This window comes from Aspergillus sclerotioniger (assembly GCF_003184525.1).
Source record: "Aspergillus sclerotioniger CBS 115572 chromosome Unknown BO94scaffold_5, whole genome shotgun sequence".
Classification (NCBI taxonomy): Eukaryota; Fungi; Ascomycota; class Eurotiomycetes; order Eurotiales; family Aspergillaceae; genus Aspergillus; species Aspergillus sclerotioniger.
The window spans coordinates 699,163-723,208 of NW_020290995.1; the positions used below are offsets into that span (position 1 = coordinate 699,163).

At 50.1% G+C, this 24,046-nt stretch overlaps 10 protein-coding genes across 10 annotated transcripts; 6 read left to right on the top strand and 4 right to left on the bottom strand.

Moving 5' to 3' along the window:
- Window positions 1-672: 672 nt before the first annotated feature.
- BO94DRAFT_458176 (inositol polyphosphate kinase KCS1) lies at window positions 673-4,900 on the bottom strand (the record flags this gene model as incomplete). Its single annotated transcript, XM_025607777.1, has 2 exons — window positions 673-2,626; window positions 2,703-4,900. 2 exons carry the CDS (start codon window positions 4,898-4,900, stop codon window positions 673-675), a joined length of 4,152 nt encoding a protein of 1,383 aa, XP_025470888.1.
- A 667-nt stretch (window positions 4,901-5,567) lies between these two features.
- On the bottom strand, window positions 5,568-6,317 carry BO94DRAFT_532091 (uncharacterized protein). Its single transcript, XM_025611050.1, has one exon. It carries the CDS (start codon window positions 6,183-6,185, stop codon window positions 5,988-5,990), a length of 198 nt encoding a protein of 65 aa, XP_025470889.1. The 5' UTR covers window positions 6,186-6,317; the 3' UTR covers window positions 5,568-5,987.
- Window positions 6,318-9,543: 3,226 nt separating this feature from the next.
- On the top strand, window positions 9,544-9,953 carry BO94DRAFT_321576 (uncharacterized protein). Its single transcript, XM_025606902.1, has 2 exons — window positions 9,544-9,674; window positions 9,727-9,953. The coding sequence occupies exons 1-2, from the start codon at window positions 9,652-9,654 to the stop codon at window positions 9,917-9,919; spliced, it is 216 nt and encodes a 71-aa protein (XP_025470890.1). The 5' UTR covers window positions 9,544-9,651; the 3' UTR covers window positions 9,920-9,953.
- Window positions 9,954-9,986: 33 nt separating this feature from the next.
- On the bottom strand, window positions 9,987-12,323 carry BO94DRAFT_458591 (uncharacterized protein; the record flags this gene model as incomplete). The annotated part of the gene is made up of 4 exons (XM_025607805.1): window positions 9,987-10,971; window positions 11,074-12,021; window positions 12,090-12,166; window positions 12,216-12,323. The coding sequence occupies 4 exons, from the start codon at window positions 12,321-12,323 to the stop codon at window positions 9,987-9,989; spliced, it is 2,118 nt and encodes a 705-aa protein (XP_025470891.1).
- A 436-nt stretch (window positions 12,324-12,759) lies between these two features.
- BO94DRAFT_321678 (uncharacterized protein) lies at window positions 12,760-13,786 on the top strand. The gene is made up of 2 exons (XM_025606903.1): window positions 12,760-13,200; window positions 13,255-13,786. Exons 1-2 carry the CDS (start codon window positions 13,030-13,032, stop codon window positions 13,603-13,605), a joined length of 522 nt encoding a protein of 173 aa, XP_025470892.1. The 5' UTR covers window positions 12,760-13,029; the 3' UTR covers window positions 13,606-13,786.
- Window positions 13,787-14,101: 315 nt separating this feature from the next.
- BO94DRAFT_485862 (alcohol dehydrogenase) lies at window positions 14,102-15,445 on the top strand. The gene is made up of 2 exons (XM_025608992.1): window positions 14,102-14,589; window positions 14,683-15,445. Exons 1-2 carry the CDS (start codon window positions 14,304-14,306, stop codon window positions 15,420-15,422), a joined length of 1,026 nt encoding a protein of 341 aa, XP_025470893.1. The 5' UTR covers window positions 14,102-14,303; the 3' UTR covers window positions 15,423-15,445.
- A 575-nt stretch (window positions 15,446-16,020) lies between these two features.
- Window positions 16,021-17,370, top strand: BO94DRAFT_532095 (DSD1 family PLP-dependent enzyme). The gene has a single exon (XM_025611051.1). It carries the CDS (start codon window positions 16,148-16,150, stop codon window positions 17,249-17,251), a length of 1,104 nt encoding a protein of 367 aa, XP_025470894.1. The 5' UTR covers window positions 16,021-16,147; the 3' UTR covers window positions 17,252-17,370.
- A 449-nt stretch (window positions 17,371-17,819) lies between these two features.
- Window positions 17,820-19,131, bottom strand: BO94DRAFT_532096 (type 1 glutamine amidotransferase domain-containing protein). Its single transcript, XM_025611052.1, has 3 exons — window positions 18,797-19,131; window positions 18,114-18,729; window positions 17,820-18,053 (listed from the first exon to the last, which is right to left on the bottom strand). The coding sequence occupies exons 1-3, from the start codon at window positions 18,869-18,871 to the stop codon at window positions 18,046-18,048; spliced, it is 699 nt and encodes a 232-aa protein (XP_025470895.1). The 5' UTR covers window positions 18,872-19,131; the 3' UTR covers window positions 17,820-18,045.
- A 403-nt stretch (window positions 19,132-19,534) lies between these two features.
- BO94DRAFT_510303 (alpha/beta fold hydrolase) lies at window positions 19,535-20,485 on the top strand (the record flags this gene model as incomplete). The annotated part of the gene is made up of 1 exon (XM_025609729.1): window positions 19,535-20,485. The coding sequence occupies one exon, from the start codon at window positions 19,535-19,537 to the stop codon at window positions 20,483-20,485; it is 951 nt and encodes a 316-aa protein (XP_025470896.1).
- Window positions 20,486-21,907: 1,422 nt separating this feature from the next.
- Window positions 21,908-22,767, top strand: BO94DRAFT_321730 (uncharacterized protein). Its single transcript, XM_025606904.1, has 2 exons — window positions 21,908-22,419; window positions 22,478-22,767. Exons 1-2 carry the CDS (start codon window positions 22,042-22,044, stop codon window positions 22,601-22,603), a joined length of 504 nt encoding a protein of 167 aa, XP_025470897.1. The 5' UTR covers window positions 21,908-22,041; the 3' UTR covers window positions 22,604-22,767.
- The last annotated feature ends 1,279 nt before the right edge of the window (window positions 22,768-24,046 follow it).

Below are 24,046 nucleotides of genomic sequence, written 5' to 3' on the forward strand. Positions count from 1 at the left end.
ACACAAACAAAACTTCTGAATGACACTTCGCGGTTCTGAAAGAGAAGAAAAAAAAAAAGGAAAAGCACGGATTAAAAAGTCCCCGGGAATCGGACCAGTTCCCAGGAGGTATAATCAGTAACACATGTCCGAGAAAGAAAACAAGCCCGAAGAAACCTTGAGAGACCAACCCAATTCGAAGAATAAAAAGCAAAGAGCTGGTTCATACACGCCATGAGAATGTAATGGCTCCCGTGCAGGGGCCTTCTATTATGCTCCCGGCATGGATAGATAAGGCGTCTGCGGTGAGCATCATGCCATGATCGTTCGTCAATATCGTAATGTATGGTGCCGAGTAACAAAGTGCAGTGTCCTCCATCTACCTCTGTCACTGTAATACCGTTCATGTCATCGAGCGTGGGCACGAAGAAGACCCAGCTAACCGGAAATGAAAGAAACAAGCCGCCGGACTCTTTGCTATGCAATTTTGATGCCGTATGCCAGATCTCCGAAGACAGCTTACCATGCAGACAGTGAAGAAAAAAGCAACGCCACCAACTCCTGCTGCAAAGACAGAGGTCAAATGTTAGGGGCATGGTGGGCGAGAAAGAACAACGAAAATCGAATAGCTGCTAGAGGGGAAGGGTATAAGATCCCTTCCAAACCAGAGCCTAGGTCATTGGGGGTTCGGGGTTAGAAGCTGACTTCGCCAGGGTCAGTCTCCAAGACATTCTCGTCCCAATAGCGTTGCGACGAGTCGTGGCGACCAGCGTGTTGGGAACCGAGCGCAATAGCTTCGCCTTCTCCTCTTTCAACGTAATCATCTTGGGTGATTTCCTTCAAAATACGCTGGAAGTACATCCTTAGAGATCGAAGGCCCCGGAGATAGCCGCGGTCGATATCATCCGGATGCTGTGGCGGGCAAGGAGCATCGGGCGATAATTCATCCTCGCCCGTAACGCAATTGGCAAAGTCAACGATCTTCAGCTGCACGTCCGTGTAGCCATCATCGGAGGCCTGACGCTGTAGAGTGTCTCGTATACTGGCCGAGCCCGACTGGCCATTGTTCTGAGACGCCTTATCCGGGGTTGTGGGTTCACCATCGTAGAGGATCAGGAGGCTGCTGGCGTACAGACGATATCGCTTGAGCCTCCGGATCATATTCTCCAACTTGGCCAGCTTTTCGAGAATTGAGGGAATCTTTTTTGCCACGCTTCTATAACTCGCACCGTCGTAAAGAAACCGCGTGAGAGCATCCTGAAATTCTCGCCCGGACTTGAGATCACGCCCAAAATATTTGTCCTCAAAAGAGTATTCTTGCTTTTTGACATTCCACGACTGCATGCCGCATAGACGAACGCCTAGCTGCTGCGATGTAGTTGACTGACACTTGCGTCTCTGGGACTTTCGTTTCTTCTCATCGGCTTCGATCCCATACTGACGAGTCCCCATCTTCAAATCTAACACACAGGGCTTGTTCATGCCTGCGGTAAGATCCTCCAGCAGAAGGAAAAACTGCACTCTATCATCCTGTCGTGTTTGAGCCTCTTTGGGATTAGAAGGAAGTTGAGTATCATCAACGTCCTTGGTTGCGGGTGAGAAAAAGTGTCTCGACGGAATGTCATTTCCCGCGCGACCGTCAAGATGCAGTGTATCGCTATCTACGCCATTGGGAGACGTCGGGACAGAAGCATTTGTAGCCGGCTGAGAGGTTAGAGCAATCGGATTATCACCCTCCATGGAGAAGATCCCGTCCTCCTTATCACCACCATACCCATCGTCTTCAAAGAATAACAGGTCGCCCCCAGGCTGCCCCGAACTTATGCTTCCCCGCCTTTGTAATCCACTCCCTGAACGACGACGTCTCACCTGCCGAGTCCGCGACATGGAGCTAGATCGTGGTGGGGACTCTTCGGTCCGAACCTTTTCAAGGCGATTATGGCTGGCCTCCAGTGCCGTGGATGCTGATGACGATAGACCAGGACCGTCCTTTGTTTGTCTGGTGATATCAATTGCCCCGGACTGGGTTGGTTGGGCTTGATCAGGCGCAATCCGGCGGCTGCTGGAGGTTTGGTCTTCAGAGAGGTTAGCTCTCCGTCGGATTTCAACACCATCGGATGATGTTCTTGGTAAATTCAGATGGCCTCGGGCATGGCGTCTGTGATGGTGCACAGCGGGTGGGCTAAAGACTTCACGAAGAACTTGCTCTTGCAGCTTCCTATTCACGGTTGTGGCACCCCACTGCTTTCTCTTCAGGGTTTGTGGCTCCTCCAAAAGACAACCTTCAGTTTTACCTTCCTTGGTCAACTGTCCAAACTCCACGGGGAAGCGCCTATTAGCCGAAAGCGAACCGTCTGCCGTCCTTGGCCGCTGACAGTGGGAGAAAAGATCCGCCGGGATTATATGGCGATTGTTTTCGAGAATAACTTGGGGAATGACGCCAGTCACCTGCTTTTGGCTGAAGATGCGTTGCGGTTCTGTCTCGTTTCGAGCGGGAGCGCGGCTATCCGCAGAGATCGCTCCGTCGTGGTCAAAACCGTTGGAAGTATGTGTTGCACTGCCACTATCTGGCCGCTCTGCATTCTTGGCTGGGGTCTTAGATCGCTTGGGCGTCTTCGAAAACGTGACATTGAGAACTCCAATGTATCTGATGGGAGGGTCAGTTGACACTAGGATCACCAAGCGTTTGTTGGGAGTACACGGTTTTGCTGATGGTTTCATACCTTGGCAGGAACATCAGCATCTCAGGATGCCTGCGCTCGATACGCTCGTAGAATTCATTCTCCCGGTTGTTGAGCTGCTTGCAAACGGCGCGTCTAGAAAATCGAAACACCGTTGTATGGCCACCAACTTGATGGCGATAAGGCTTCAACTCCACGGCTCCAAGGGGAGTGGTCGATTCATGCTCGCGGCGCGGACGCGTCACTCGGGGCCGCTGAGTCGGAGTGGCCGTCGGAGTGACTTCAGCCTCGTCCGTCACACTAGACTCCTCATCACGGACAGACATACCGCTTTCATCGGCAGATGCAAATTCGGATCCGCATGTCGAGGATTCAGCGGTGCGCTCGGGTATGAGGGCAAGAGACTCTTCACTAAGTTCTTCTATGGGAGCATCCTGCCTGCCTTGCAGGTCGCCGTGTAGGATTCTACTATCATTCTTAGATCGAAGGGATATGTCCACATGATTAGCTTCCTGCTCCTCAGAAACAACATGTCTCTTTGGCACCAGAACGTGACTACTCTGCGCTGTTGACATATCACCGGGCTCCACGCCATCTTGACCATCCGTAAAAGTTTGAACTTGGTCGACTTCCTCGGACAGTGTAACGCGCTCATGCGGGAAATAGACGGCAGAGGAGATCTGCTCATCTTCCTCATCTTCGAGCTGTCCTGAGCCCCGGCGTTGATCGCGACCCACGTCCGTTGGAGTAAGGTGTGGCTCGAGATGGTCATGATGCGCAGGTTCTTTGGAGAAATAATCCCTACCCCTTTCCGCAAATTGGGTTGGGATACTGCGCGAGAATGAAGTGCCACGGGCTCCTCCCGGTGTCAGGTGAAAATTGCGGATCTCGTCAAGGAGATTCCGAGGTAGGGCCTTGGGCTTTGACTTGGTCACACTATCGGTCGACATTTGCGGGCGAGTCTCACTTTCCAGGCGCGGTGAGAACAGGGTAGCATCAGCAATAGATAGTTGCGATAGACTTTTGGAGCCTGTAAGACCCGTCTCATCGGAAAAAGAGGGAATTTGCAATTGCGAGTCACGGTTTTCGCCAGAGTAGCGGGGTTCAGAATGGGCAGCTAATTGCTGCTTTTCATTCGGTTCCGAAAGCTCATCGTGTCGTCCCACTCGCTCTTCCCTGCGTTTGCGATCTGGAGAGGTGGTGTTCTCTTTGAACAAACCCAGATAGTGACTTGACTTGCGACTACGCACGTGAGAGGTTGGCTCCGAATTAGTCAAATTTGCTTCGATGGACTGCTCTACCCTGCCACGGCGGCCTCGACTCGAGCTTCGCTCGGGCTTTGCCACACGTGTGCCGTCCTGGAATTGCTGTCCGGACCAGGGATGTGGGATGGCTTCAACGCTGGTGACAGGGGACTTTTTGCTAGGCGAGCGTGTTACGTGCTGATACGGCGGCAAGGAAGCATCACTCAGCGAAGCAGAGAGAAGACTTCGGTGAGCTGACGGGTCCTCCGCAACGGCGGGCTTCGTCGCAGCATCGTTCGGTGTAAGTTTGCGAAGATGTTGCAAGCTCTCCCACACAGGGATATGTGCGCTCCGGCTTGATAGCTCCGATCGCTTTCCCAAGGTCGCATCGGAGTCCACCGGCAGTAGAGGGGAAGAATGAGGCCCCGCAGACGGAAGCAACGAGGGAGAGCCTAGTTGGTGCTTCCTGCGAACGTCAACTTCCATGTGGGAAGGGTCGACGTGAGTATGACGGGGGAGGAGGACCTTGTGAGGGGAAATCGGAGAAGGAGAGGAAGGAACATCTTCGAGGGGAGGTATCAGGCTAGTGGGCGGCCCATTATCTATGTCGTCCACGGGCGGAATTTGCGGTGTAACGACGAGTTCGGTATCGGAAGGAAGGTAGTGGGTTGCGAAAATGCTGTCCCTCTCGGACAACTGAGGAGTATGAGATCGATCAGGGCGGGACAACCGCTCAACAGGGACGGTGGTAGCCCTTTTTAGAGAGAAGGTTGATGCAGGCTTGGCCCATTGATGAGCCGTGGGGGATTCGGCGCGGGATGGGGAGGGAGCTTGTTGAACGTCGTCTTGAATGAGCTGGCCCCGAGGGTCGTGGTGGCGCTGCTGCTTGTCGTGAAGGAGTTCAGGCCTTTCGGAGCAATCATGTTGGGCAGACGCGGCAGGTGTCACCAGGGGTCCTGACCAGGTATTCTCAGTCGCGGATGCAGGCCTTGACATGGGGAGGACATTGGTCGGAGCTGCAGGGAGAGGACAGGGTCGAAAGGAGCCGAGAAGGAAGAGAGCGTTGTTAGGCTGAAGGTTACGGTTGGGTGGTTGTTTCACCGAGAGAGGCGGAAAAGGAAGGGGGGAAGGCGGATCTGTCGTCACTGCAAGAGAAACTCAGAAACCGGGACAATCGAGAAGATCAAGGAACCACCGCCACGTTCCGGGGCAAGGGCATCTTACAGGCTGGGAATTAGTTGCAGACCGGGGGGGGGGTAAGTAGCTAGGTCGGAACCCTCCAGACGGCTTAAACGGGAGAGAGAGGTTAATCGGTGTTATCGCAGTGGGAAGGATGATCGGGGATGGACGGAGGCTGGTGCTAGTGCGTAGTGAGCAGCAGGGTAGGTAGATAGCAGGGAGCACCCTCTGGAGTAAGCAGGAGGAGGCTAAAGGTAGTAAGTCTCTACTCCGTCAGCCGGCAGCAGTACTACTAGTACTGCGTAGGTAGGTAGGTAGAAGGTCAGTAATAGTAAGTGGTTTTAGTGGAAGGGAAGAGAGGAACTAAGGAAGAGAAGCGTTTGGCTCACTGCGGAAGAAATGACGCGGGTCCTCGTCACCGCCTTGGGTGGAGCCTTCTATTAGCAAATTTTGGGGAAAGTCAAATCCTACCCAGTCAACTGCCGGAGCGAAGAACCAGGACTGGGAACTCTCGTTCTTCTCATGACTCCTTCTTTCTTCCTTGCTTCCTGGATCTCTCGAATAGGTAGGTATGGAGGATGTCTCTCTGCTGTTGGGTACAAAGTTCTTCTCCCCCCAACAACAAAAAAACATGGCAATTGTTTTTTCTAGAATTTCTCAGCCACACGGAGGATCCACGAGGTCATGTTCGGCTCCCAATCCCCGAGGCTTCCATCACTTCAATGAGGAAATTAGCTGCGCCAATGACGACCGACAGCTCGCAGTATTCGATACGTAAAATCAACAACCAGCATGCCTCTCCCGCTCCCAATGGTGCGATGGCCCGGTCATTCGTCGGATCCTTCCTTTCTCGGCCATCCCAAATTCTAGCCCAGGAAACATGGTGAAGCGCAATGCATCTTATCTACGACATACCAAACACCGTGGGCATTGCTGAGACATTCCGAGTCAAAGCACTTCCTGTGTTCCGTGGGAGCAGGACTCTAGTCTCGATTTCCGATATGATTCCGGGGTCATTGACAGCTCCATCCCAATTGCTGGGACGCCCTTGGCACTTGGGCACTATAGATGTCGTTTCGCATGTGATGTGTTCTGTTTTCATGCTGACCCGACCCAAGGGGAGATCCCTTGCCCAGCACGGACGGAGTACGGAGTACACGGAACAAATAAACAGGTGCAGGCGCCGTCGGGGAACTCGGAATGCAGTCAACCGCCCTGCACAATGTATGGCTGGCTGCGTAGGTTTCTACATACAGACCCAAGAGAGACACTACATAGTACATCCTATCTATAGATAGAACTCTAGGGGTCAACTCAATTGGGATTTGTGGCTTGCTGCATCTGAAAGCTAATCCCGAGTTGACCTGTAACCTGCGGAGTCCGGAGCACTATTTCCCTACCGGTAGTAAGTTTGCCCCATCGAAGTTTCGAAGCTTCGGAAACCTTGCATCTGCCAGAACTTCCTCACGATGAAGGCTCCTGAATTGGTCGAGACTATTGAATTTTGAGCCCGGTGGGGTCACGATCTAGGAATCCCACTAATGACGGTCCTAGACCGATCCGAGGGGGCTACTAGATAACTAGAGATTAGAGTGCATTTACTCCGGACTCCGGAGATAGGTAGACGGTCGCTCGATAAGCCAGAGATAGCCCCCTGTACTGAGTAATAATCACATCATCGGGACTGATTAGTCTGGATTGACCAGGGGATGGATATGCAGGAGTACGAATTGTCTGGTCTCTCGGGAACTGATGCTTCATGGAGTGGACTGTTACAACCTAGGCATTCCGCACTTATCAACACCATCCCCACTCCCGCATGACCCGTTCCAGCGGGATGGACCAATTGTTGGCCAACGTGATCGACCTGTTGGCCATTGGAGACCTTCTCGCTCCCCCGTTATTGATAAGGGCGCCCAAACCACCAGATCCAATGCCTAAACCCCAAGCCCCGAACCCATCCCATCCCTGTCGGTCCCTTGCCCCTTCACTGTTCATCCCCATTCCCTTCATTTCCCTTTCTCGTGATTTCTTGGATTTCTCGGTTTTCTCAGTCATCTGAGTCACTCCCCACTTGTATCTTCCTCCCTGTAATCCCATTTGACTCTTCGACTACCTCATGCCTCCCAAGAACCTTGGGTAAGATAGATGCATTCGCCGGTATCTACGACGTGTATACTATCATTCTCGTCCATCCTGTCGTAGGCAAGGAAGACCACGATCACCAGATCAAGTTTTTCATTGGTTTGGCATTCCTCATGTACTGTTCCCGTTGGGTGCTGGTCAGCGCCTAGTACCCGAGGGAAGCTGCATCATGTTAAACCACCATGGTTCATTATTGCGCAACCCCCAAACCAGCCTGGCTGCGTCTTGCGAAATATGACTGTAGGCATTGGGCAAAGCTCACCGAAATCTCACTGGATTTCTAGAACGCACTTGCAAGAGTAAACCATTCTTAATCGTGGATATATATTCCGGCTAGTATAAAGAACGACCAACCTGATCATTGAAGATCGACAAGCCAGTGAAGATGGATGCTGCCCAGGCTCTCGTGCTTCGATTTCAAGTCGGTGCAATTCTTATCTCGAAGGGAAGGGTCAACCCAAAATATATTCAAACCATAAATTAGCGTTTGTTGTAGGACAATTCACAGTCCGTCAAAGGACATGGTGTACCGAAGTGAATAGAGACCTAGCACTCATGACCACAATGGCAAATCGTCGATGCTGATTCTGCTGGAACCTATTCACCTTGGAATTGTTCCACTAGCCAAGAGGTATCTCTTTTGGTCTAGTTGGAAAGATTCCGACAGATTCCTCTCCTTAACGGTCCAACCCTTTTCAATCCGATCTGCTGCCTTCTTAGCCATGGGTTTTACCACCCTCAAATGGCATGACTGACCCAAGTTAGCAAGGCAACCACATTTCATAAATCACAGGCCTCCGGCGCCCTTGGCGTACAGATTCTCATTCACCAGCGCCCCGGTGTACACGTTTCTACGGCACGATGCAACCTCCTCAACCGATCCCGGATGGACTTATGGTCATGGCTTCAATCCTGCAAGCTGACTTCTAGCGGTGGCCCCACTGGTCTTTTGACCGGACCACGCTCAGACCCAGACAGAAAGACGCTGCTTGAAAGTCCAGAGCCAGAGATCGCAAGTCCATCCGAGGAGGGGTCAATGCATCGGTCGACTGGATAACGATGTACCACGAGAAGCAGGATAGGTGGAGCTCCGCATGTGGAAATGGCAGGTATGAAGCATTTGGTCACAGTTTACTGAAATCCAGATAAGCTGCACCGATGGAGTGGTGCTAATGTCAACTATTTCGATAGGCTGACAGCCAAAGAGGGAACAACCACCGAACGTGGCTGTTTGGCCAGATCGCTATTCTCATATGGTCCTGAAGAAGTCAGGCTGGTTGTTACCTCGGGTTGGGACAGACCCAGTGATGTGCCGCTATCCTCCGCCCTGTGGGGAGTTCCTTCCAATCTACGACACTCCACCAACTCATAAATCACCTCCAAAATGAATCTCTCTGGGGGATTATGTTCAGCTCTAATCCGAAATCCATGACACCTGGCGCCTAGATTTGAGGGTAGACCTCAATTTCTAGCCCTTCAGAGCTCTAGCAGCAGATGATTGGAAGGTCCTGCAGATAGATGGATTTTTCTGATCACGAAGGTCCGGTGAAGCGTCCTGTCATACAGCTTCGCAATACTAAGGGCCTGCTTGTTCTCTTCAACAATGGTATAGCCTTGTCAGGGCGCTGTTCAACAATTCGAGGTCACACTGCTTGAAAACAGGAAACGATAATTCATCAGCTGCATAACTGCACCGTCGCCACTGTTGTTTCACTCAATCGAGGATGATAGAGTTCTCAATTCTCTATGCTCTAAGGCTCGTATGCTCAGGTGATACGGGAATTCTCGTCTAACACCGCTCTAACGAGGTTTAGCAGGTTTTAGGATAATGTGTTATGACACACACTCCAGAGATCACTTGGGCTTGTTCCTGTTCTTTCGACCTCCCAGAGTATCTGGTCGACTGCTATACCTATTTTTGTTAGCCGAAAGTCTGACATTCCGTCAGGCATGATCTGGAGGGACTGACTGAATAGAAGAGTATCAGCTGCAGCTGGTATACAACAACTGATCCTCGCCATAACCTCAGCTAAAGGTATGGTTGATAAATGATCCCCAACTCCCCCTTCCCAACCCGATTCCATATGCTAACATACTTTGCATCAGCCCTCAAACAAGATCCTACGAAGCGTGTCTCATTGCCAAACCCAATCTTCGTCCTTTTCAAGCCGGATTCCTGAACAACGAAATCTACAAAGTCACCCATCCAGCTAGATATATTCCGATCAACGTCCCGGAATACACCTCTAGGTTCAGCTGGGGTCAGTTCTACAGAGATATATCTCCGCTTAGTAACAGCGTATTGTATTCAATACACGAAGCGCCGTTTACGATTCAATTCACGGCGAATAAAACATGGCTTGTTTTAACTTTCAAAGCGAAGGTTTAATTTCCCAAGAAAGTTAATGATCTGAGACAGAAAAATGATCCGCAGATGGGCTGAACGGTAGGCATGGCTTCCATGTGGGTGGTGGACGAGTCTAATTTAGCTCGGAAAGCTTGTTACTACTAGTGGTAGAGGCTGTGCTATTCCCGCAGCCGATTGATTCAAGTGAGCGTATAATACGCGCGACAGCTACACTCGGCGCCCATTACCTGGTTGAGTGCTCACTCCCAGGTTATTCGCTGCCCGATTTATCCCCGCCACTAATCTTTTATCTTCTCATGGGCCAACCTCGTGCTGATGGATAAATTCTTTCTGTCACCGTGCTCGGTATGGCCATTTGCATGATTGTCTGTCTCCGTTATTGCATATCAACTAATATGGATGGCCAAAATCACGCAGACTTTCGCCAAACCACCCCAGACCATCTCTGTCCCCAAGTTGTTCGAAATCATAAGAATCGCCCATTATCACATCTGTACCCGAGCCCAAGAAGTGAGAGAGTACATCTGCAGACGTGAAAGAAGTCTCTGGGTCTCCGTAGTTCAAACCAAATAGATCATCATCATCATCACCCACGCCCGCATCGTCATTCTGAAGGGGCGGGGCACTGTTCGAAGGCAGGTCCATGTAGCTACTACCCTCGGCTGGGTGATCGGAGGGGAGAAGCGATCGCATAGTAGTCATGGAACCCTGTGAGCCCGAGGATATAGGGCTGCTTCGTATTATGCTGGAGCGGTGGTGGTGAGTAAATCGTCGTATAGTTGCCATTAAAACACGGTCAAGAACATCGCGACTTCTTTTTGCCTCGGGCCAATACTCGCCCATAGCGCTGAGGACGTCGGATGAAGACTTTAACGCCCGCATCAGAGAGTCAAGATCTGCTTCCTCGGCAATTCCGTGGGGGGTCCAAACACAGTAGAACATGACCATTAAGCACAAAAAAAGGGAATGGACACTAATCCACCCATAATGGAGGGAATTGGCAATGTACAGTTGGTGGTAGAGCTCGCTGCAGGTTATGGCGCTAGAAAGGCACTCTCGAAGGGATGCCTTGTCAGGGTTCTGGAACCTAGGGTTGGGTCGGAGGACTAGCATGACCAGTTCATGATACTTGATTTCACTCAAGAGATTTAGGTAGTATGGTGTACTTGCTTCCGAGTGTCTCGGGATCGCTTCTCTCCATTGTCGCAAGCGGATCAGAATGTCGACTTTCCAGCTCTCGGCGTCAGTGATAGCCGGCTGTGTGTATGGGGGATATTGTCGATCGACGCAGTACAGGACACATTTGATTTCGCTATTAAAGCGGGCAAGTTTGAAGAGATGAACGGCGCTGGTCATCTTAGTAAGTGGTTCGTGGCTTTGTCGAGGTTTGGGATGCTCTGTTTTGAGTTGATCATCGTCGATGTCTAACGGGTACTAGATGAGTCGTTCAGCTTTGGTTCGAAATCCGAGGAACCACTGATTTATTACATTGAGTTCGCACTGCTCATCCACTACACCCATCGGTCGTCCCATCAGGGTGCTCAAGAGCCGATCAATTGTATAGGTGCACCAAAAGATACGGCGGCGGACCTCTCTTTCCAAGAGCGTGAACTTACTCGCCGGCATATTTCGGTGCAGACCTAGCTCGATTGCCAGTGCCAGTCCATGGTGATGAAGAGTCCAGAGACTTAATCCTGATGTTGGGTTGTTGAGAGCATACATCTGAAGAAGCAAGATGCATTGCGCGACACCAACTGACGAAGTTTTCATTACTTTATCCACTAGTTTCATGGCAGACGCGAAGTAGCCCTCGGCTGATAACATGACCTTGGTCCGGCGCGAGAGTAGGGATGCACCTATTGCGATAACCATCAAAACCTGGAACTCGTCCACCGCGGTGACCTCAGTGTCGGCGTAGACCTTTTTAACAGTTTCCCAATACCAAGGCTCGTGTAAAATGGGAAATTGAAGGTGAACAATGTCGAAGTAAGCCTGGGAGAGCCATCGCGCATGCCTGTGATCGGAAGGCAGCTCTTTCGGCTGAGGAACCAAGAGATCAGGCGGGACGGCCAAACTGTCCGCTTTGACACCTGGGGTGCTGTTGTTATCGACATGAAGTCGCCTTCCAAGCCCAGCCAGGACGAACTTGGTGAAAAATAGCCCACTCGACGGACCCAGGTAGCGCAGATCTGTTCCAGTGGTGATGGAGACCAGTCCAATTTGATCATTTATCTCGCTGGGAGATTCAACATCTCTGGGCTCGCGGCTTTGCTGTGTGCGCTGGAGTTGGTTCCAGTCTCCATATGGAACGCCCCCGTCAAGGTTAGGCGAATGACCTGGTCCAGCAGTCAAGTCGATGCTAGGTACGTGCTCTTGAACAATAGCCTCGAGCCATTTGATTCGAGCCTCTAGATCGGCAACGTAACTTCAGGACATGGTCAGTTGCTGTTCTTAGAGACGGGGATGCAATAATACCCGTACCTCGGAGGAAACTCACGGGACGCCCCTCCGCCGATACATGGCACCCCTGCTCGCTTACAGGCACTGCAAGCTGGTAGCAAAGCATCACACTGTGGCACTGTCAGCATGTACCTCCAGCACTGGCAGTTGGAAGCTTACTCGGATCTTCCGTTTCTGGCACCTTGTGCAGGCGGTGCTTATTCGCGTCCGAACTTTTCGTGGTCTCTGACCTTGCTGTGCGGCTGGAGATGCAGGCTGATTTTCCATGGTGGCTGTCTAGTAGGAAAAGGAAGACGGACCAGCCCGATTGAACACCGATCGTGTCTAGGTAGTGAAATTGTGGAGGTTCGAGAATCTTGGTAAGCAGATTTCAGAGATATAATTGGCCGTGCTTTACAACCCACCATAGTATGCGGGGTATTGCCTCCTCCCTGCAAAACGCCTGAGCGAATGATCCAACTCCATTTTATCCTCGCTGAGGTGTCTCGAAATATCCATTTCCATAATCATGAAGCCGCACTGCACCGCGTTCTTTCTGTTCAAGTGAGCCTTATGATGGCCTGGGATCTGCCCGGTCTCAGTCACTTACGTCTTAATGGACCTGACGAGTAGGAAAGATATTTTCACCAATGCAATGGTGGTAACAAAAGGGCACGGCGACAAAGAGATTAATCACTACGGGGGTTGAAAGTGGATTTCTTCTTTCTCCGGTCAGCCTCGAAGAACAGACAGACAACGGATCTAGCCGACATCAGTCCTTACCAAGTTCTCACAAGCCGATGCTGTTTGGTCAAGTGACAACTGATCCTAGCTAAGATCGGGATTAAGATGTTTGAAGGACGTGCTGCATCGCCTCTGGCATTATGACGAACTCTATTTAAGCCCTTCCACACTCCTTCCTGCTCCAACCCAGGTCAATCACATCTGACTGTTAGCCTGACGCACATACGACGAAGGCTATTGATAAGCCAACATGCCTCTATACGAAGTTGCACACGCTGCGTCTCTTAGCCCAGGCCAGAAAGATTCACTAGCAGAGGCTATTACCGATCTTCACGCCAACAGGTTCAAAGTACCTCGTTGGTACATAAATGTGACTTTTACGGACGCATCTGTCCAGACATCTTACATCGGAGGTCGCCAGGTATGCTGAGCCATAATTGTCCCTTCACTTCATTTTATCTAATCATACTGGAAGCGTATCACTAATCGCATCACTGCTCGCGTCCGGAACGGCTCCACTCGAAGTCGAGAGGCATTCAATGAACTCTGCAGCGATATCAACGATGCCTGGCGTCGTATTGTGCATCTGGATCTCCCGACATCAACATTGCCGCCGAGGGAGCTTGAGTTAGCTGCCATTTACATCACGGGGGAGCTTCTGGCGGGTATGAAATTTGGGTTTCAGGTTCCAGCTGCAGGCTCTGAGATGGCGTGGTCTGAGATTCATCATTCCTCATTCAAAGCGAGAGCAGCCTTAGGGGACGAAGATTTTGTTGAATTCGTTGCAGGACTGGAAAAGAAGCCTGGGTTCAATAGATCGACTTGATGATGCTCCATGATTCCATGACAGCACAGCGGGTTTTCTACTTTTGTTTTTTTTTTTCTTTCAATCATATGTGTATCTGATGGATGCTTCGTTGCTCTAAAACAATACCGCATAAGGCCTACGCCGAACTCGTGCATAAGCCTAAAGCGATGCTTGCCAGAAAGGTGCGGTCCCTGCTTAGAAACATCGGGAAATCATTTGCAATGCATGCCCCTTCGCCTGCGCAGTAGTAAAGGACCGGGAGAAGCCTTGGTCGACGCAGCCGCACCAATTATTCCGAGGGTCGGTGAAAACTGGAAGGGGGGCCAGCCAATCAATCCAATAAAGTTACAACAAATCAGGAGCCAGAAAAGTATAAAATAATGGCTGGGTGTTCTGACGGGTGTTCCGTGCCGGATTCTAGCGCCTCACGGGTATTCCGTCCTTTGGCGGTGACGTATAGACTTGTTGCTTGTGAACAGTTCGGTCGCCATACAATCAATCTCATTGGGATTGAACGATGCTTCGGAGAAGAAACCGGAAAAAAATAGAGAACCAACGGGTTATCCCCGAGAATTCCCAAACTGAGCGGGATGTCCGGAGGTGCTTACAGACCTCCTAATTCATTCCATTGCCATAAATAGGGAGTGGTTTAGTTCTCGATGAGGGTGCTTTTCTTATTTATCATAGCCAGAATTATTTGATTCTCTTCTGCAACAATGCCGGTCCTCCCAAAAACATACAAAGCCTGGGTGATCCCATCGGTAGGCGCACCACTTGAGCTCCGAGAGATTGAGCTGAAGTTACCTGCTGCGGGAGAAATACTGGTACAGGTTCGCGCATGTGGTGTTTGTTACACGGACGTGGCGGTCCAGAAGGGTGAACTTGGCGACAACCTCTTTCCCCGCGTTCCGGGTCATGAGATTATTGGCGATGTTGTTGCCATTGGCGAGGGAGTCCAGGGGTTTTCTCTCGGTCAACGAATTGGTGGAGCTTGGCTTGGAGGTGAGTATAGATTTACTGAGCCCCTTCGTTCACCGTTCTACATGTACCAGGGTGTGTGTGTATGGTATGCTAACCACCGAGGGAGGAGAATAGGCCACGATAACGTCTGTCGGGCATGCCGCCGCGGGCTCTCCCAAGCATGCAGCAATGCTGTATACAACGGAGCCGGTCGCGATGGTGGCTACGCCGAGTTCTTCTTGCTTCGCTCCGAAGCGGCGGTTCCCATCCCCAAAGACATGGACCCTGCTGAGGCCGCGCCGTTGCTTTGCGCCGGGCTAACCGTCTTCAACGCCATTCGGAAGATGCACATCGAACAAGGGAGCCTGGTAGCTATTCAGGGGATCGGTGGTCTGGGGCATATGGCGATTCAGTACGCTCGGAAGATGGGTTACAAGGTTGCTGTTCTCAGTTCCAGCGCCGCCAAGAGGGATTTGGCGCTGGAGCTCGGCGCCCACGAGTACATTGACACTGAGTCGGAGGATGCGGTCAAGGTGCTCCAAGGGCTGGGTGGTGCAGCGCTCGTTCTCGCTACGACTTCCCATGGCAAGGCCGTTACTCCTCTGACGGCAGCCCTGCAACCAGGCGGGAAGATGCTCCTCTTATCCCCGTCTGGTGCCATGGAGTTCAATACGAACGATCTAATCATGGGCAATTCTGCAATTCATGGCTGGATCACGGGGAACGCTTTGGATGCTGAGGATACCATCGACTTCGCCAAGGCATTTGGCGTCAGGTGCATGATCGAGCGGTTCGCGTTTCTGGATGCTCCGAAAGCAGTGGACTACATGACATCAGGCTCGGTTCGATTCCGTGGTGTTTTGGTGTTCGATTAGATAGGAGTTTGTTCGACTTGTGCAGTCTAAATTGAGCTCTTGTCCAGCGCTCTGTCTGCGAGAAAGCCCTGCAGTGTTTATTGCGTAGGTGATCCCGACTGTTATTATAACAGGACAGTTTAGACTCAAAAATAAGATTACGTCGATATAACATGGTGTCGATGCTATAGCACACGTAGAAGTAGGAGCATCGAGCTGAGCTTAGCATACTCCCCCGGAAACCTGATTTCGAGGGAGTATGCTCAGTGTGGAGTACACAACGGTCCTGAAGGAGGCCAATGGATACTATGGTGTCACACGGACGAGCGTTCTTATCTCTACTACGATAAAGCAATGCCTCGGCCGATAACAATCCAGACACGGCAAACCCGCTCCGAGACGGGACAAGTCCGCTCCCGATCGGAGGTAAGAACCATCTTTCTACCCTGGACAATGCTGAACAGAACAATTGCTGATAAATTCGTTCTGAGGTTATCAGTCCATGAAAGCTTGCAGATCTGCTGCAGACGCCTGTATCCTGTAAAATGGGGTTAGGCTGCGAAGAATACCGGGGCGGGGTTGGGCGGGGCCCTTTTAGTTCTCACAACATTCCGCGAGACGGTTGGCAGTCCTATCACCCTCCTTATATAAGAGGCGTAGCTGTCTCTTTTTTTCTTCCAAGTCCAGATTCATTTAACCCTTTTCATAATCTGATCAACAGAAGCTCCTAAGCCAACAACCAAACAATGTACTGTCCGAGCGTCGGCGACAGGCTGGAAAGCCTCGACACCCCGTCCATGATCGTCGACCTTGACCTTATGGAGAGCAACATCAAAAAGCTATTCACTACTCTCCAGTCAACCAATTGCAACATTCGACCCCATCTAAAGACAACCAAAAGTGTGGTTCTTGCACGCAAGCTAGAAGCCGCAGGAGCAAAAGGTTGCTGCGTCGCCAAGGTGTCCGAAGCGGAGATCGTCGCCGCCGCGGGATTCGACGACATCCTAATCACCTGCGAAATCATTGGCAAGCCCAAAGTAAAGAGACTTGTTGAGCTGTTCAAGCAGCACAAAGCCATCCGGATTGTGGTTGATAGCGAGGCCGGTGCTACGGCCATCAATGACGAGCTGGCGCAGTCCGGCGTGTCGGAACCCATCGCCGTGTTGATCGATCTGGATGTGGGACTCGGACGCACCGGCGTTGCTGCTGGGAACCCAGCTCTTGCTCTCGCCCAGCATCTCGCTACATTGCCCCATATGCGCTTGATCGGGGTCCAGGGGTACGAAGGTCACCTGCAACATCTTCACGACCGACATGATCGCAAAACCCAGTGTTTACAGTCTATGAAGATCCTAGTCAATACCGCTGAGATGCTGCGACAGGAAGACTTCAATATCGAGGTGGTTACTACAGGAGGAACCGGCACTGCGGAGTTCTGTGCTACGGTGCCTGGGGTGACGGAACTGCAACCGGGGTCGTTTATTTTCATGGATACCGATTACCGCAACGCTGTTGGAACTTTCTATTCTAATAGCTTGACTCTACTATCCACTGTCATCAGCAAGCAAGGGGACCGTCAAGTCACCATCGACGCCGGTCTGAAGTCCCTCACTACCGATAGCGGCTTGGCCGAATGTAAGGACTCCAGGTATAAACACCAGAACCTGGGAGATGAGCACGGCTCGCTGAGCTGGGAAGACGGTGTGCCTAACTTGGAGATTGGCGACAGGGCCGAGATGATTCCTAGCCATATTGACCCAACCATCAACCTGCATGACTTTTACTATGCGTATCGAAACGGAGTTATTGAGGAAATCTGGTCCGTTGACACTAGGGGCAGAGTTCAATAGCAGGCCCTAATCCCCAAAACAGCATCAGAGCAGCGTTACTTCCTGTCAGGAAAAGCGGATGTTGCAGCTTCGCACCAGATCTCCTTCAAATAGCCTTCGCCGAATGATACATAGAGCTTTCTCTACTTTATTTACAATAAATCCTATATCGCGGTAGCGGCCATTCTATGGAGAAACTTCTACAGTATCCAAAATTTTGACAGTACTCATTCCACGACAAACCGAACGATAAGAGGAAGCTAGCTCTCCCTAGTTATCTCGAAATCCGCACAAAAATCCCCAACAAAACGAACTGATTGTAAAGAGACTTGACATCAATTAGACATTAGACCTATAGTAGCTTGACTTATCTCGTGGCAGGAACTAGATTAGACTGTACAGCGAATTTCTTTTCCATCAAGTGACATCCCATAAAATAGCAATACTCGGCCAAGATACATCGAAGAAGGAATGGAATAAATTCTGAATAACGAAGAAGAAAGATATAGACTCTATTCTCTAGGGATGGGATGGGATTGTGGGATCGTTTGATACCGTATGGTTTTATTGGAATCTTTATTAGGTAAAGCAGAGTAATTGTGATATGGCTAGTGAGGAAAGACTGGGTGGGTGCTGATGCCACTTGTGGTTTAATGGTATTGTAGGTTTGATTGGCATCAAGAATATCTAGCAAAGTTGAACTAAGACCACCCCAAGAATTTCTATCATCGTGAAGACTATTCCACTGTGCTGCGTAGAATCTCTAAGCAGTCTTGAAAATGCTCCATATAAACAGCCACCCTCAACTGCACTCATTATAAGCCTATTCCCAAAGGATCAGTACACATGCAGCGGAATTCAGAGGTCAGAGGTCGTTACTAACCGACGGCAGTGGCCAACGCAACACCGACACCTTGAGCAGAAGCAGGGTTCTGACCAGTAATAATCTGGCCATCCACAACAACCATCTCCTTCCAGAGCTGCTCGGCCTTGACATAGTTACCCCCGACTCGCTTGACCTCATCCTCGAGCAAGACCGGCATAGCCCCAGTAAGACCAACAGCATCTTCCTCTGCGTTACTGAACCCGGTTGCCCTACGGCCTTCAAGAAGCGGCTTGCCGTCCACCGTGGCATTAACAAACACAATAGGCCCATGACAGACAGCCGCAACAGTCTTGCCGGCCTTGTAAAACTCTTCAATTAACTGAAGAGAGGTCTTGTCCTTGACTAGGTCGAACATGGGTCCGTGGCCGCCTGGATAAAAGATGGCGTCGAATTCGGATGCCTTGCCTAGGAAATCCTTCAAGGGCTTCGTGGTCTCCCAAAGCTTCTTCTGGGATTCAAAGAACTTGACTGAGATGGGGTCGTTTTGGAAGTTCTTGACCGATCCTTCATCGATCGGCGCCATGCCACCGGCAGGAGACGCCACGATGATTTCGGCCTGAGGGTTGGCCTCATCGTCACCTACCAGGTGGTAGTAGGGCCGAGCAAACTCAGGCTACCGAATCACAATCAGTGATTTGATTCTATTTCTTGGTGCTGATGGAAAGACGAAGAGAACTAACCAAATACCACCCAGTGGGTTTCCCATTGCTCATCTCGCCGCAGCTGGTCAGGACGAATAGAATCTTAGGAGCCATGACTTAAGGGTTCCGAGTAGAAGGGATATGAAGGACTTTCGTAAGAGTAGTGGATGAAGTTGAGTACAGTAGATGATGTTGAGCACAACAATTCATGTTTCCCCTGCCATGATCCAGACTTTATAGGGAGGGGATGGCAACGCCACAATACGAATCAATTTGTCAAACCATGATCGATGCTGCTGCTCGGCAGGAGACTTCCACCGAAGATTCCATGACGCAGTCGATGACAAATGTGATGAACACCGTCTTCTTTTGAGGATTTTGTCAAGATGGAAGCGGGATATCCGTCTTCTCCGCGCCGCGAAGACGGAACTTCCGCGTCATCACGTGACTGCGCCATATGGTAGAATGTACATGACGAGAGAGGATCATTGGTCTATGGTGATTACCAATAGCCAATCTAAACTTTTTTCGACGTGTTTCCTAATGTGACTAGTGTTCAAAACGTACGATACAACTATGTATGTATTTTTCGTCCCAAGGTTCTATGAACAATCCACACTTCGCTTGCCTTGGCATGGGATGTAACAGCAAACTGTGTGATGCTTATAGATTCAGAAGGTGGTGGAATTAACAAGAGGGAATGATTACATCGTGCGAGCTATAAGAGCACCCACAGCCGTGGCAGTCCATTCCATCATCCACAAAGACCATCCCAAAATGTCTACTCAGGAGACCGCAAAGACTCTATACTTGGAAGCCAATGGCACCAACTACACCTACCGCATTATTGGAAATCGGAGCGATGATTCCTCCCCGCCCCTTCTTATGCTCAATCACGTTCGATCTACCATCGACACCTGGGACCCTTTTGTCATCAACAACCTGACCGCAACCGGTCGTCAAGTCATCACGTATGACTACGCCGGACTGGGCCACAGCAATGGCACCATCGCGCCCAGCATCAGGGCCTTTGCTCTCAACCTACTGGCCTTTCTCAGCGTCCTCTTACCCACCATGCACACGCCTCACGTCGACGTGCTTGGCTTTTCCATGGGAGGCTACATCGCCCAGCAGCTGGCTCTCGACTCTCCCGATGTTGTACGCAAACTGGTTCTTGCTGGCACTGGGCCTAGCTTGGGTCCCGACCTTGAACGCCCCATGACCGAAGTCCAGTCAACAGTCTTCAATCCGACTCCAGGAATCCCCACTATCGAAGCCTTCTTTCCTTCTTTCACCACCGGAGACGAAGGCGCCGCTTGGTTCAATCGAAGCACAACCTCTCGTACCGACATGGCTGGGCAAAATGGCGAGCCGGATATTGCCCTCTTTACTACGGGAGATGATCTAGTCAACCTCACCCAGGCATATCTGACTTGGGATGCTGATCCGGTTCCTTACGCCCTCCTTCAGACTATCCAGAAGGACGCCCTTGTCACCAATGGCGATAATGACCTCATCGTTCCCACTAAGAACTCCTATGTTTTGGCCAGGCAATTGCCCAGAGCTAATTTTGTCATGTTCCCCAGCAGTGGTCACGGTCATTTATTCCAGTATGCTCGATACTATACTAAACTTGTTGGCGAATTCTTGGATGGAATGCTCCCCACGGCGCCGTTTTCCTCTGGCAATGCTCCGGCATTTGGGACCTACGGTCGTTATAACCAGTAGTTGCTAAAGCTGTACTGGACTGGAAATTACGTCTTGTAACAAGAGAGTGATTCGTTGATTCTGATATTTCGTCTTTGCTTTTTTTTTTTTTTCTGTTTTTGTCGATCATGTAGAGTAGAGACAGCAACCATATGTTAAGATATCTTCGTGCAATGAATATTTCTGCTACCTAAATTACAACATCGCATTCGCTTATTCATGAAGGTTTCACGCACCAATATATGGATAGTTAGTCGAGAATGATAATTCCAAATGAAGGATTAGGGCTTTTTTAGCAGGAATAGTACGCCATCATATTATTTTATCTTATTGTTATATAGCATCGCCGGGGATTTTGACAGTAATGACTCATTAAGAGTTCTCATAATATAAATGGGGTGTTACAGATATACTATCCAGGCTAATTACATACCAGTAATTATATAATTTTTTATATTTTAATTATATAAATTCTTATATGAGCTTTTATATAGGCAAGTGATTTTTTGACTGTAAGTATGGTTTATTTGACCGGCGCTATACTGAAGTAAGCGTTAGTGCTGGTAAGGGCCCTATTTGTTTGAAAGAGGAATTACAAATATCACTTGTTTTCAATTTTTATTGTATTATTGAATGATTCAGGCCTCTGCGAGGTTGTGTGTCTTTCTCTGTCTGTCTCGTCTGTCTGTCTTGCCTGCTTGCCTTGATCCCACGTACGTCCGACGATTCAAACAGAATAAACTTCCTATATTTAATATCTTATATTCTGAGTATGACTATCTAGATGATCTCTGTTGTTGCTGTTGCCTGTCTGGCAGCTGGCTGATCGCCTCGTCGCTTTACCCGTTGGCTTTACGTGGCAGGGAAAGTACTGCGAAGCGCCTCTTGTTCGACGGTTTCACGCGAAGACTTTCATATCTGCATTGACGGCTTGTCCTGGTTGGGTTTAGCCAAGCAGTATATAACAGTGAGCCACTTGCCTTAGGCATAATGCACACTCCGGCAGCTCGCTGCCACATTGTTTCTTTCGAGCTTGACAAGGGCGGCAAGAGCGAGGGGCCGAACGATCCAATATGAGTATCCTTCTACTTTCTCCAGACATGTCGATCTGACGAACCATATGTGTATCGAGCGGAGAATGGGATCTGGAGGTCGTCGGTGGGATTCAAGTCGAGAAAGAGAAAGTCAGGTGGTTCACTGGATGGCGGAAAATGCGCGCCGCCCATCGGGGAAAGCGCCATACTGCGGGGAATGTGCCGCATTGCGGGATGAGCGCCGCGAGGAACGGGCGAATAATGACATCAAGTGATATTATTCGCGGGCTGATACCTGTTGACTCTACTAGATCCGGAAGACCCCTCGCCAGATCCCACCCTCGACCCCCACGTCAACCACCTTAGTTCGTCCCCGTGCAAGGGAAGATCGGTGGGATGTGAAAAGTGGATTTTGCCTAATACAACCCAGTATGTGCCCCAGGTTCCAGTATAAAATATGGGTGATAAACTCCCTGAATCGGTTTGGATACCAATTTCATCCCCATCAGTTTCATATCACAGCTTGCCACCCTTATACTCACCATGCCTCTCTATGAATTTGAGCACGCTATCCCACTTAAAGAGTCCGAAAAGCAGGCAATTGCGCATGGAATCACAGAGTTTCATGCCAATGCATTCCACGCTCCACGGTATATTGTGAACTGCCGGTTCATTGATATCTCTGATGGACCGTTGTCCGATATTTTCGTGGGAGGTAAACGCCGCCAAATCAATCGCCTCTTTGTCACTTTGCGGAGTGGAACCGGTCGGACTGTAGATCAATTGCGTGTCTTGATAGACAGCGTCAATGACGTTTGGGATAATACTGTTGGAGGTGGTGGATGGGAAAAGCAGCTTAGGAGTGTGTACATCAAAGGCTCCATTGATGCTGCGAAGGAGGGTGGCTTTCACCTTCCATTGGTAAGTGGCAGTCCTTCAAGTGCCACTGGAGGTTGTGCCCTGCTGTTAACAAGCTCAGCCCGAATATTTCGAACAATGGGTGAAGGACAACACTACCCAGTTTCGAACCTTAGCTGCAGAGGGCGATCCAGACTTTATTCAGCTCGCTGAAGAAATCGAAACCCGGCCAGAGTTCCAGAGATGAGTTATGCCAGACTTATGACCATCGAGCGAGGTCAGCAACAGCCCAGAGAGGGGGCTTTGGTACAAACGTGATTGTTGAGTTAGCGTCATGGTCGGGAATGTTCATGGAGCGTCGCCACATGATTGTATAGTCACTCGCAGATTCCCAACCTGCTGTGGGCTCTATCCTGGGTACTTGATGTTTTCGGATGTTTGTGATTATCTGGTTAGCTTTCTCACTCTTTTCAACTGATTTTAGTACTGAACTGAATAATTGCACGTGGACCAGATGTCTAAGTATGCTTTGAGTGGATGCAAAAAGGCAATTGAATGAATTCGATGGATGAGCATCACGCTAGTGTGAACACATGTTGTGGTTTGTTGAAAATGTGTAGGCTGTAGCTTGGTGATGGAAAGCTTTTTGAATGCGTGAACTGGGTATTTCGAGATAATTGCGTTGATACATGCTCAAATAATAATGGGGTAAGGGGAGGGGAGGGGGTGATAGAACACTCCGTGAGAACGATCGTCACCATTGGATCCTGAGGCACTCAACGCTAGCCGGAACCAGTTAGCGACCACAGTCAACCATTGGCCCGCACAACGCTAGTCCCAAAATGATGTGGCATTTGGATAGTTCCAATGCTACCCCCCTTCTCCCTTCTTCCTTCATCTGCTCATCTTGCTAGAGTACTAATCTTATTACTGGCTCTAACGGCCCCTAAATACACTTCTGCTAGGAGGTATACCGGGAATCATGTTTGAATGATCATGCATGGCCACGCTGTGCGTGAAGAAACGCATTTTGGAATCATTTTCTCCCGTCTCCAGCAAGTTTATCATGGTAAATCATGCGTTTCTTGCGCTGGTTGGACTTGATGAGAAAGTTGAAGGAAGGTTTGCTTCTTTTATCTCCGATTTCTTTGAGTTTTCTGTTCTAACCGGTTGCTACAGTGCGATGAAAAGCGGCCACTAAGGAGTCTCTCGGGCGCCAAAGCTCAGGTCCTATCATATTGAATTGAAGGGATGAAGCTGCATCTCTGAAGATGTATGCCTTGAACCAAGGTCAATCGAAACTGTCGCGGTTACTGGGGATATTATGGGGTAAACTTCCGCTGTTATGTCAATGCTGCCTCCAGTCTAGTCCCTCCCGAGGCTCAACGAGCCGCCTTGGCGATATTTATGAGAGATGATGTGATCCTGTCTGATGACTTTAGCGTCTGGCATGGGCTTTTGCACTATCTTCATGGAGCAACATCCTACAGTAGCGTGCAGAATCTAGATTCGGCTCTAGCTCAAGGTCAGCTTCTATCTGAACGCATGAACGCCCAGTTGGTCGATCCGGCCTCTCGCACGACGAACTTGAAAAACCTTCCAACATGTGGCGACACTGACCACCTCGTTAACCTTGTGTACATCCGGCCAGCCGGACGTATGACAGCCGAGGATGATCTGCTCCTGGAAA